This window comes from Ictidomys tridecemlineatus, chromosome 10 (genome assembly GCF_052094955.1).
Source record: "Ictidomys tridecemlineatus isolate mIctTri1 chromosome 10, mIctTri1.hap1, whole genome shotgun sequence".
Taxonomy (NCBI): domain Eukaryota; kingdom Metazoa; phylum Chordata; class Mammalia; order Rodentia; family Sciuridae; genus Ictidomys; species Ictidomys tridecemlineatus.
The window spans coordinates 110518720-110531783 of NC_135486.1; the positions used below are offsets into that span (position 1 = coordinate 110518720).

The 13064-nt window shown below is 42.6% G+C and overlaps 1 protein-coding gene across 1 annotated transcript; it reads right to left on the reverse strand.

Moving 5' to 3' along the window:
* Positions 1-507: 507 nt before the first annotated feature.
* Positions 508-9478, reverse strand: Atp5mf (ATP synthase membrane subunit f). The gene is made up of 4 exons (XM_005339739.5): positions 9338-9478; positions 3969-4076; positions 1720-1836; positions 508-666 (listed from the first exon to the last, which is right to left on the reverse strand). Exons 1-4 carry the CDS (start codon positions 9348-9350, stop codon positions 638-640), a joined length of 267 nt encoding a protein of 88 aa, XP_005339796.1. The 5' UTR covers positions 9351-9478; the 3' UTR covers positions 508-637.
* Between the last annotated feature and the right edge of the window lie 3586 nt (positions 9479-13064).

The window sequence follows — 13064 nt, forward strand, 5'->3', positions numbered from 1 at the left end:
CCCATAGCCTGCACCCAGCACAGTGTATATGCTTACTGTTGGCACCTCAGTAAGGAAGTGGTGCCGGCCTACATACACCTAATGTCGTCTGAAGCCCTCTGATGAATAGGGGGCAGCCCACATCAGGTCTGTGCCTTTCCCTCATTCCTATCCAACTGAGCTCCCTGCTATCAAAGCCATCTTACCAGGAAGCCTATGTTTCCTAAGGGCTCTCCAAATAGTGCTTGGTGAACTGGCCCAGGAGCCCCTGATGCCCTAGTTTGTGCAGAAAAATAAGTAAAGAGAAGACTTTGCAGTCATCTGAAAACCTCCCTGCCTAAAGCTTAGATGGCCAGGGATGAGATCTGGCATTTTCAGGGACACAGGGCCCTCTGCTTTCTGTCTGTTGGCTGACAAAGGCCACAGTACCTCCAAATTCCACAACACTCATGACAGCCAGCCCAAGCCATGGGGGCTCCAAGGATTAAAGCCCTGGGAGTGATAGGCACACCAGGCAAACAGCACACATACCAGTCACCTTTTATTGGGTATTAATACTCAGGATATGAAAGGATTCTGCCGTGAGGCCATGATTTCAGTTCTTCACAGGGGAGGAAGTCTCAAGAGTACATAATATGGTCTCCACACTGGCCCCTCTTCAATGGTACTTTCGTCGCCGCTCGTGCTCTGAAGTGAGGGGAAAGGGCAAGTTTTTTAGAAGGTATTCTGGTGAAAACACAAGCCTTCAAGAGGACAGAAGCTTTAACCATGCAGCCTTCCTATGAGTTCCTTTCAAATGACCCAGAACCTGTCTGCACAGTCAGCTGACTTGGAGCCAGAGACATCTTAGGAGCCAACTGCCACCTGGCCAGCTTCTTCCAGGAACACCCACTTAGTCAAACAACCTTTAGAGGAAGCACTGGCTGAATACAACAGGTTGGCAGGGGCTAGATGCTATCAAAAACAGACTGGAAAACCACTGATATTTCCCAGGTATCTCAGGCCATGCTGCATATCATCTGAGACCATCTCATGTCTTAGAGCCAGGAAAAGTTTTCCAGAACACTACACAGACAATGGAGAGTGCCACTCAACCCTCTGTGCACAGGCTACCAAGAAGACCAAGCCAAATTTTAGCAAGAGCCTGAAGGATCTTAGAGAATGCTTAACAAATATTACCTTTACCCTAGCTTCATCTTGTTTCACCTGTGTTCTTGTCACAAACTTCTCACTTAAAAACAGTACCCTAAGCCAGGCGTAGTGGCACATGCCTGTAATCCTAGCAGCTGAAGGGACTGAGGCAGGAGGATCACAAGTTCAAAGCCAGCCTTAGTACCTGGTGAGGTGCTGAGCAACTCAGTGAGACCCTGTCTCTAAATAAAATACAAAAATAGGTCTGGGGGTCTGGGGCTGTAACTTGGTGGCAGAGCGCTTGCCTAGCATGCGGGAAGCACTGCATTCAATCCTTAGCACCACATAAAAATAAACAAAATAAAGCATTCTGTCCATCTACAACTACAAAAAAAATAGGGCTGGAAATATGTCTCAGTGGTTGAGGGCCCCTGAGTTCAATCCCAGTACCCAAAAATATTTCCCCCGATTCTTTAAATGGAAGTGTAGGCAAGAAACATACTAAAGGTCCCTCAGCTGGCAGAAAGTGAACTACTGTATCTAACAAAGCAAGCCATCACCACAATCTCACGGGGGAGCTGGAGGCAAGATAATGCAAGAAGCACTCACTGAGTTCTTTGTAAGAAAGGCAGTAGCTGAAAAGCACGTATGCTGCCAGCACCATGTTGACCCCCGCGATGCTCCCCTTCTTCACGTTGATGTACTTGTTGTAGTATCGGTGGTAACCTGCAACAGAAGAGGCACTCACTGCCCTGCTTTGCTGAAAATGCTTTCTGTAATGCACAATTTGAGGATGACTGGAATTCAGGGACCCAGTCCTACTCTGGCTCTTTAATTCACTCACCCTATATTCCCTAGCTGATAAAGGTGCCTGGGGGACCTACAGCACAAGAACAGCTCCAATACTGGGTCCACCTTGTACCTGGATCTACCCTTTGGCCTTACTCTCCTAGAGAGGATCTAGCTTATCTGCCGTGGATCCTACCTCACTTTGTCTAGCCCTTAAAAATCCCCTTTACCCTAATGTTGACTAATTCTGTCCCAGATTCCAACTCCTTTATAAGGAAGCCCAACAACTAGGCCTCTGAGAAGGAGGACTTCCCTGCATTCTTCTCTTCACTGGGTTGCCTAACAAAATGGACATGTACCCACCAGAAGGGAAACAAACACGCTTTAGGTTGATGAAAAAGAATGTGATGGTGGTCTTAGTTTAAAACAGCGAGGGAGGCTGGTGTGGTGGCATATTCCTGTAATCCCCACTACTTGGGAGGCTGAAGCAAAAGGATTGCAAATTCAAGGCCAGCCTCAGCAACTTAGCAAGATACTGGTTCAAAATTAAAAATTTTAAATTTTTTTTTTAAAAAGACTGGGGATGTAGCTCAATAATAAATGAACCCTGGGGTTCATTCCCTAGTACAAAAAAAAAAAAAAAGAATGCCCCAAAGGAATTAGGGAGCTCTGAGCATGAATAGGCCACATTCATTCACTCCCTGGGCAAAAGTGGGGGAACCACTTTTTATCATGGTAGAACTCGAGGAAAAACCTTAGGGAAGACTAAGGCAGTCAGAATCCAAAAAACAGAGGGAGGGGACCCCAATAGGATGATCTGGGTCTTTCTTCATTGAAATGATATGATAAATTACACAGGACTGACATGAATAGTCCAGGGGTGATCTATCACTAAGCTACATACCCAGCCTTTTTATATTTCCTTTTGAGATGGGGTTTCTCACTAAGTTGCCCAGGCAGGCCTCGAACTTGCAATCCTCCTGCCTCAGCCTTCTGAGTTGCTAGAATTAAAGGCCACTAGCCCAGCTTTTAATACTGTACTTTAAAAATGCACAGGCCTGAAATATGGGCAATTTCAAATATTTGTCTTGGAAGTTCAGGCAAGAAGATAAACATGATAAGATTGATGTCCAGCTGGGTGTGGTGGCACACACCTATAATCCCAGCAGCTCAAGAGGCTGAGGCAGGAGGATCACAAATTTGAGGCTAGTCTCAGCAACTTAGTGAGACCCTAAGCATTTAGCAAGACTCTGTCTCAAAATTTTAAAAAAGGGGAAGGTGGAGATGTGGTTCAGTGGTTAAGCACCCCTGGGTTCAATCCCTAGTACCAGAAAAGATTGAGCCGTGCATGGTGGCACATACCTATAATCCCAGCAGCTAGGGAGGCTCAGGCAGGAGGATGGCAAGTTCAAAATCAGCCTCAGCAAAAGCAAGGCACTAAGCAACTCAGTGAGACCCTGTCCCTGAATAAAATATAAAATAGGGCTAGGCTTAGTGGTTGAGTGTCCCTAAATTCAATCCCCAGTACCAAAAAAAAAAAAAACTAACTGATGTCTACCATTGATTCAAACTCAATTTCTTCTAGAACAATTGGGCATAAAAATGCTAACAGACATTTCTCTTAGAAGCAGATGTGCTAATTCCAAGCAACCAAACATTTCTTGGCTGAAAATATCTCAGGGCCAACCTTTGATAGGGCCAATCAAATATAGAAATTTAAAGGCTGACCACCTCTCACTGTCCTTTTCTAAAAACTTTTTTTTTTTTTTGTACCAGGGATGGAACCCAGGGCACTTAACCACTGAACCACATACCCAACCCTTGTTGTATTGTATTTTGAGACAGGGTCTCACTAAATTGTTTAGGGACTTGCTAAATTGCTGAGGCTGGCTTTGATCCTGTAATCCTCCTGCCTCAACCTCCCAAGCCACTAGGATTACAGGTGTGTGCCACTGCACCCAGCTCAGACTAGTCTTGAGACCAAGTTTTTATTGTCCAAGTTAATTCATTACAAAAAGAGACCTGATAACTCAGAGGTTTGCTTGTTTATGTATCCTTCAGATTCTGACCTCTCTGAAATGCTCCCACAATGCCTTTAGGGGTAAAATCCCGCATCAATATCCAGCTTGGCAACTCCCCTAGTTTGACGTCCATGAGTTTCTTCTCTTTCACTGGCACTGAAAAGAAACAAAAGAAGACACAATGAATAACCTAGAATATAAATAGCATCCTTTTATGTCACTATTTCAATTATTCAATGGAGGTAGATATAACAACATAGAGACTGCACTATTATTCATAATAGGAATAAATGTTACAGAGAAACCACTATTTTAAGCCTAAGCCTTTGTAGCAGCTACTACAACAACAGCTTTATGAAGAAACAAGATATCTGAATAACAGCTAAGAGCTCTAAGGACAACCAGGAAGAACACAATAAAGAGGACAAAATAGATTACTATAAAACTAACATTTATTTTACCCTATTTTATTTACTCATCACAAGTAGTTGATGCATTTACTTTGGTGTAGGGGTGGGAGTCATGCAGCCTGCTAAGCACTACAGATATGACAGGGACAGAGAAAAAGGACAGGAAAGCCTTGATCTCAAGGTGCTAACATTCTTCTGGTGGAACAATGACCTACCAGACTCACATTTCTACCCAACCCCTTTCTGTTTCCCCTGTTATTCTCACTTGAGTGTCTTTGTAAAAGTAGTTCTCTAAGATTATCACAGGACTGTCTCAAATGTCTTCATATAGACCTCCTTCCCCACCTGTCCTATCTCAAATAAACACCATTACTTTCTTCCATGAGGCTCAATTTCTTTAACTATGAAATGGCTTACTCCAAAGAGTAAATGAGAATTGATGTAATGGCATTTAGAACAGTGCTTGCAACACTGTAGACTGCTATTATTGTTTAAATCTTAATAAAGTCTATCTATGTGAAACATCAAAAAGTACAGGGCTGGGGTTGTAGCTCAGTGTTAGAGCCCTTGCCTAGCACATATGAGGCACTGGGTTCAATTCTCAGCACCACATATAAATAAATAAAATAAAGGTCCAATGACAACTAAAACAAGTATTAAAAAAAAAAAAAAGGAAATAGACAAAGCAATGGCATATAAACCTGAACTTTGTTTTATGCATTTGGACTTTCAGGGATTAATTATAGCCCTTGGTTTCTCTACAAAGAGAAAGCTGTGGTTAGTTTGGGAATAGCTATAAAATATGGACTACTTATAAAATATGAAACAGTCTCAAAGGTCTTCTTCCTCCACCCAAACAAAACAAAAAAGCGAGTTTTCAGGATCCACTTCAAGTTGCTACTGGAGAGTTTAGTGTCACTGATATTAAAGCTTAACACCAAACAATAATGTTATCCAAGAATGACCTATACCCTTCTCTAACTTGTACATGTTGTTTCTAGAAAAGTTTAACAAACATACATCTTACATCCCAATTTTGTCCTCATTTGGAATGATAAGGTTTTATAGTCCAAGGGAAACTATACCACTTTTCTTTTTGAATAAGAACTCAGGAGATATATAGCTCAGGGGTATAGCACTTGCCTAGCATGCATGACACCCTGGGTTTCATATCCAGCACTGGAAGGAAAAGGAAAAAAAAAAAAAAAAAAAAGCCAGAATGTTGCAAACTGTTGAAGTTGGTAAAGAGTAGGAAGCATTCTTTATATTACTTTCTTTGCTTTGAATTTGAAATCATCACTAATTAAAAAAAAAAAAAAGCTTTAAACTACTTTCAAAAATAGAACTATATTACAAGAGTCACAACAAAGAAAAAAACATATTTTATTGGTACCAGGGATTAAATCCAGGGATGCTTAACCACTGAGCCAAGTCTTTTTATATTTTATTTCAGAGACAGCCCCGTTTTTTATATTTTATTTAGAGACAGGGTCTCACTGAGCTGCTTAGGGCCTCACCAATTTGCTGAGGCTGACTTTGAGCTCAGGATCCTGTCTCAGCCTGCTGAGGTGCTGGAATTACAGGTACACACCACCAGGCCTAGAAAAAAATAACAACAACCAAAAAAAAAAAAAAAGCATTTTAAATCAAAGTATTTTCAATTCAAGTAAAGCTGGTGACTTAAGGAAGAAAAAAAAAAGAAAGAAATTACTCTGGGCCTAGTGAAGCTAATTTTTCCCATTCACAAAATGTAAACATTCTGTATGTTCATGACCATGTATAGGGGCTGCCATGGTGGCTGGGGAAAAAAAGCCAACAATCTGGGACTGGGGTTGTGGCTCAGCAGTAGAGCACTTGCCTAGCACATTCGAGGTGTGGATTCGATCCTCAGCACCACATAAAAATAATTAAATAAAATAAAGGTATTGTGTCCAACTATATCTAAAAAATAATTTTTTTAAAAAGCCAACAATTGGTTTGAGGTTGTGGCTCAGTGGTAGAGTGCTGGCCTAGCATGTGTGAGGCATTGGGTTCGATTCTCAGCACCACATATAAATTAATAAATAAAGGCCCATCAACAACTGAAAAAATACATTTTTTAAAAAAAGCCAACAATTTAATATTTATTTTTCTACCAATTTATATATCTGTACTATGAAGACAAGAATATTTCCTTAAAATATTTAAAGGCAGAGAGGTATAAAAAAAAAGAAAAAGAAAAAAGCAACACATTAGCCTTAAGAAGAGTCAAATACAGCACCATCACAAGGGCTATGCAATTCAGAGGTGCACTTACTGTAAGAACTTCTATTTTGGTGGAAGACAAAGTCCTTGGTCCTTGGCAGCCACACTAGAACTCCTTCCCCAACATACCTCTGCAGCAAGGGAACATCCATCTACTATCATGGTTCACCTAAGATGCACTAGAGTATGGTGACAAATAGCAGACTCCAGATCAAGTATTCTGCCTTTAATACCACTCGTTAGCTATGTGTCCTTAGAGAAAGTTACTGCTCTCTCCATGTCTCAGTTGTCTCCTTTGTAAAATAAGGGTAATAACATAATTGTTACCTGGGTCTAGGAATTATGTAAATGAGAACTATTATCTTTCTGCCGATTATGAATACTTAAAGGAACATTCCCAAGTATAGTTCCTGGTACAGGACACCTTCAGTAATGGTTGTAGAACAATCGTAAGTTCTTGAGAAGGTAAGCAATTTTATGGCTTAGAGAGGTATATTACCCACTTACCACGGAACTGTAGGGAAAAAACAAGTGTTTCCTGGATGCTAAACCCAACCCAGAAATTGGCCAGTGAGTAAAGATTTTAGGCTTTGCATGCCACATAAGGTCTCTGTAACAGTCTTTTAAAAGTTATTATTTATTTACTTATGTAAAACAACTCTTCGTTGGGCAGTGTCCACCTATAATCCCAAGTACTTGAGAGTCTGAAACAGGAGGACTCCAGGTTCAAGGCAACCTTTGCAACTTAGCCAAACCCTGTTTCAAAATAAAAATCAAAAAGAGCTGGGGGCTGGGGCTGGGGCTGTAGCTCTGTGGCAGAGCACTTGCCTAGCACGTGTGAGGCACTGGGTTGGATCCCTAGCACAAATAAAAATATACAAAATAAAGGCATGTTGTCCATCTAAAACCACACACCAAAAAAAAAAAAAAAATTAAAATTAAAAAAACAGTTGGGGATGTAGTTCAGTGGTGGGGACCCCTAGGTTCAATCCCTAGTACCACTAAAACAACAATCAAAAAGCTTTCAAAAACAACACTGGGTCTGAAGATGTAGTTCTGTGATGAAGCGCTTACTGAGAATGCTTGAGGCCCTGGGTTTAATTCTAGAACCCCTCCCCCCCACACACACACACAAAATATAGCTGAGGGCCACACTTTGCCAACCCCTATCTACTGCTGATAATTCACATTTCCCTCACTTTATCTACTATTGAACTAGTAGCTCTGAGCTATGGCAATAGACATCATCTGAATGATCATCAGTACTGAGCAGACAAACTTCATATTCTTCACCTGGGATGATGGTGAATAGGCCATAAATGTGACATGACCTTCACCAAACACCACAAAGTAAACACTAGAAAGACCAGCCCTCCTCTATAGGCCAGGCAGTGTTCCAAGTATCTTACATGTACTAAATTGTTTAATCCTTATAGTCCATAGCACTCTTCATTTCAACCCTCTACTTAAATAAGATGCTGACCCTCAAAGCTCCCCTTTCACACCTCTTTGGAGCACAAATAATCTCATGCCCATTTTACAGATGGGAAAACAGCTTCACTCTCCCCTTTTTGGATCACCTCTTCATTTTTCCAGGCTGATATTAAGAATACAGAAAAGAGGAGGGAGGAGGGAGGAGAGAAGGGGAAAAGGAAGGTACTGGGCAATGAGATCGATCAAATTATGTTGTATGCATGTATGAAAGTGGCATAATGAATCTCACTGTAAATTATGCACCAATATAGAAACAAGACACACATGAGTTAAGAAAAATTCTGCCACTATGAGACGGTGTGACCTCAGGCCACACCTCCAGGCCACACCTCATCTCAGTCCGTTATTTTCCCTCATCTTTAAAACTGGGACCTCGGGGCTGGGATTGTGGCTCAGTGGTAGAGCGCTTGCCTGATACGTATGAGGCACTGGGTTAGATTCTCAGCATCATGTATAAGTAAATGAATAAAATAAAGGTCTATCAACAACTAAAAAAAAAAAAAAAAAAGGGACCAAAGTTCCCAGTAACTTGCTCCCTGATAAGTTCCTGGGAGGCTCTAGAGCTAAAACATGGCTTCCTGTTAAAAATAATGTGCGCATAGTGGACGAGCGTACAAACTGACACATGCATTGTCTTGGAAAAGCCTGCAGATCCTAAGGCCACCCTTGAGAATTAAGTTCATTACTGTGAAGCCCCACACGGTAATGTTTGAATCCCAGCTCCGGTTCTCTCATAAATTGTGACCTTGAACAGGTCACTTCCCCCCCCCCCCGCCCCGTGAGCCTATTCAATATTTACACATCGAACCTTATGCACTATCCTGGGTATTAGCTCCTCCTGGAGCTTAATCTGAGATTCAGCTTTGGGAACAAGGATGTGCCTAAAGGTCAGGTGCAAACCGCCCGTGTCGCCCGTGTCGCGGGGGGTGGGGGAAAGGAAGCATCTATTCCTTAGTGGAGAGAGGGAGAATGGCCCAAGGCAGCGCATTCCCCGGCCGAGAAGCAAGTCTCCAGGCTGCCCTCATCCTCCTCGCCCATTCCGGGCGGCCCAGACCAAGAGCAGCGGGTAGCCGAAGCTAGGCGAGTCGTGAAGAGTCGAACGGCGCAGGAGCCTGGAGTAAGGGTCCAGCATGCCTCAGGTGAGGCCGCAGTGAAGTCCCTGAGCGAAGGGCAGGCTGCTTCGCAGCTCCCTCCCCTCCGGGTGAGGCTCTAACTCTGAACGCAGCCTCAGCCTCCAAAGCGACTTCCAAACGGGAGCCGGGAACTCACCGATTGACGCCATCTTGGAGTCCTAGTGTCCGCTGAGCCGGGCGACGCAAGGGGTGCTGGGTAGGGAGCACGAGCCCCAGCGGACGCTGGGAGCAGAGGCTCACGGGAAGCAGGTCATCATTGGTAGTAGGCTGGGCGCACAGAGGTGCCATGAGGGGAGAGGCGACGTTCCCAGAAGTTAAGGGATGCTTCAGTTTGGGTTCTCTACTTAAGGAGGTGGGAAGGGACTTAAAAAAAAAAAAAAAAAAAAGAAAGAGAGAGAGAGAGAGAGAGAGAGAGAGAGAGAGAGAGAGAGTCAGTGGTAGAGCTCTTGCCTAGCATCTGTGAGGCAATGGGTTCCATTCTCAGCACCACATATAAATAATTAAAGACCCATCGACGACTAATAAAAAGATCTTTTAAAATTGTTACGAGGAATGAGAGGGGCATAGCACGTTCTTTCTTTTAAGCTGTGAAGGATGAGAGGCAAGCTGAAATTCTCAAAGAATTCACAGGAGCCAGGAGAAACTGGTGTTCAGACTTAAGCTCCGCATAAGTTTGACTCAAGAGCACCTGTAGGTGTCCAGGCTATGGGCTGTTCTCTGAGGACAGAAATAACACTCTAGGGAGACTATCAAGATAGACAAAGCTGGATGCTAGTTAAAGGTGTAAGAACAGATTTTCATCAGTAATAAACTATTGCAAAAGGGAAGAGTCCTGTGAATTTAACTCAACTTAGATTTGTACAGAAGATGACTCAGCCTTCTAAAGGGATAGGGAAGGAATGTTCAAGGTCTTTGTAAAGTCAAGGAAGTGAAAAATTACAAAAACCATGAAGGGGTCTGAAACATTTAAAACCCATCTGGATTTGCTAACTGGCATTTATGGAAGTTAGACACCTACCCTCTCACAGAGCCTAGGGCACAAGGGTGTTGGCTGGAACAAACAGAAAATTCTTTTGGCAGGCTTGATTTTTCTGAAGAAAGCACTTTATAAGGGAAGGTATGGGTCATCTTAGGGATGCACTGTTAGAAGTGGGGCTGGGGCTGTAGCTTAGTGGCAGAGGGCTTGCCTAGCATGTGTGAGGCACTGAGTTCAAACCTCAGGACCACATAAAAATAAGCAAAATAAAGGTATTCTGTCCATATAACTACAAAAAAAATTTTTTTTAAAGAAGAAAGAAACTATGTGTCTCTTTAAGTTTGTATGGGCCAAAGTTGATGCTGAATTGAGCCTGGCTGGTGTTTGGTCAAAGACAGAGTCATTGTCAGCTGATGGCTCCAGTTTTTCTTTCTGCCACAGTGATGCCTCCAGGCACACCATCTTGTTTTTTTCTAGAAAGGCCACAATCTGGTATTGATAATCAAGGACTCAAATCATTGGATTCTGTCTCTCATTCAGCAATTCTGACTTGAACAAGGTGATTTGATTCTTTGAATCTGTTTCCTCTTCTATAAAATAAGGGCATAATGCTTATTGGGCATCTTTGTAGGAATTAAAGGAAACAATGTGTATGAAAATAAATGACTAAGAATTGAATGGGTAGGGAGCATGAGCTCCATCTGACGCTGGGAGCAGAGGCTCACGGGAAGCAGGTCATCCCTGGTACTAGGCTGGGCGCACAGAGGTGCCATGAGGCTGGGCACAGATTACAGGTGCATGTCTCTAATCCCAGCATCTGGGGAGGCTGAGGCAGGAGGATCACAAGTTCAACGCTAGCCTCAGCAAAAGCAAGGCACTAAGCAACTAAATAAAATACAAAATAGGGCTGGGGAGGTGGCTTATGTTAGGTCGGTGGTGGACTTGGTGGCAACTTAGTGGCGACTTAGAACAAAGCAGCCGGTGTGGGAAAAGAATATCAATCAGATGCCGGCAGAAACGCCTGTCAATCAGCCAGATCTCCTGACTAATGCCTGTCAATCAGCAGGACCCCCTGGCCAATCCTGGTGTTCAGCCAACTCCCCTGACCAACTCCAGCAGGACAAGGGACCCTAAAAACACCTTTTCCTGTCCCAAGCCCTTCCCTTCCTGCTGTAAGCCCCATAAAAGTCCAGTCCGGTGGAGCTTCCACGGGGTTTCTCCTCAGACCCTTCTCCTGTCCCCTCTGTGGGTCTGATCGAGTTCCGCCCTGGAGTGATATCTCAATAAAGCCTCGTTCAGCGGCCCTTTTAAATCTGCCTCCTTTGGTCGCTGCCTGCCTCACCTGATCTGACAGCATAGTGGTCAAATACCCCTAAATCCAATCCCTGGTACCCCCCAAAAAATGTATGTTAGTTATTGGATCAGTAAATTGATATTTGTATTAGGAATTAATAATCAAACTTGTCTTTCATTTGTCATTTCTCCATTTATCAAACCACACTGCCCTGTACTAGGCACTGGGGATATAAGAAATCAATCAGACAATTTCTCTGCATTGTAAGATGCCCTGGTGTTAGGTAGCTGATGCTGTGGAGGCAGGCAGGAGCACAGCCCTGAACAAGGAGCCATCATTCCTCAGTGGGGGAGGTCAAAGAGGGCTTCAGAGAAAAGGCACTTATCTGAGCTGGATTTTGAAAAAACAAAGAGTATTTGCCCAAATGGACAAGATGATGAAGTTCATGCCATCACCAAGAACTGTATGTGCAAAGTTGTAGATGACTGTGGCTATGTGGTAAGGTTAGGTCAGAATGGTAGAGATGGTTGAGAAGTATGGTATTTCTCTTTGGGATGATGAAAGGATTATGGGAATGGATGGTACTGATGATTACACAACAAAGTGAATGTACTTAATGACATTGAATTGTATTCTTAAAATGCTTACAGTGATAAATATTATGTATATTTTATCACAATAAAAATACTAGTTTGGTGCAGTGGCAAAAGCCTGTAATCCCAGTGACTCAGGAAGTGGAAGCAAGAAGATCATAAGTTCGAGACCAGCCTGGGCAACTTAGCAAAAGTCTATCAAAATAAAAGAATAAAAAGGGCTAGGAGTGGGGTGTAGTTCAGTGGTAGAACACCCCTCAGTTTGATTTGCAATATCACCAAAAACACCCCCCCAAAAAGAAACCCCACTCATGCAGAAGAGAAAACCAATAGTTGTCCACCTGAAAAGACAATTATCAGAGACCTAAAGCCAGCTATTATAATGATACTCCAAAAGTAAGGGTTAACACTCATTTCCAATCAAAATGAGTGGTCATATATAAAGTTTCAGAAAGAAAAAAAAGCAATAAAACTGAATGAGAAATAGAAATTTTTTTAAAAAATATTTTTTAGGGGCTGGGGATGTGGCTCAAGCCGTAGCGTGCTCGCCTGGCATGCATGCGGCCCTGGTTCAATCCTCAGCACCACATACAAACAAAGATGTTGTGTCTGCCAAAAATAAATAAATATAAAAATATTTTTTAGTTGTAAATGGACACAATACCTTTATTTATTTATTTAATTTATTTTTATGTGGTGCTGGGAATCAAACCCCGTGCTTCACACGTGCTAGGCAAGCATTCTACCACTGAGCCCCAACACCAGCTCAAGAAATAGAAATCTTAGAAATGAAAAATGCAATAACTGATGTACTTACAACCAGAATGAAGATAACATATAAACCTTTCTGAACTTCAGGATAGATTGATAGACATGATCCAGTCTGAACAACATAGGAAATAAATGTTGAGAAAAAATTTACCTTTGGTGTTGTGGGGCAATACCAAAATATTTTGGTCAGTGGTTTCCCAGAGGGAGAAGAGAAGTGTTGCACAGGAAA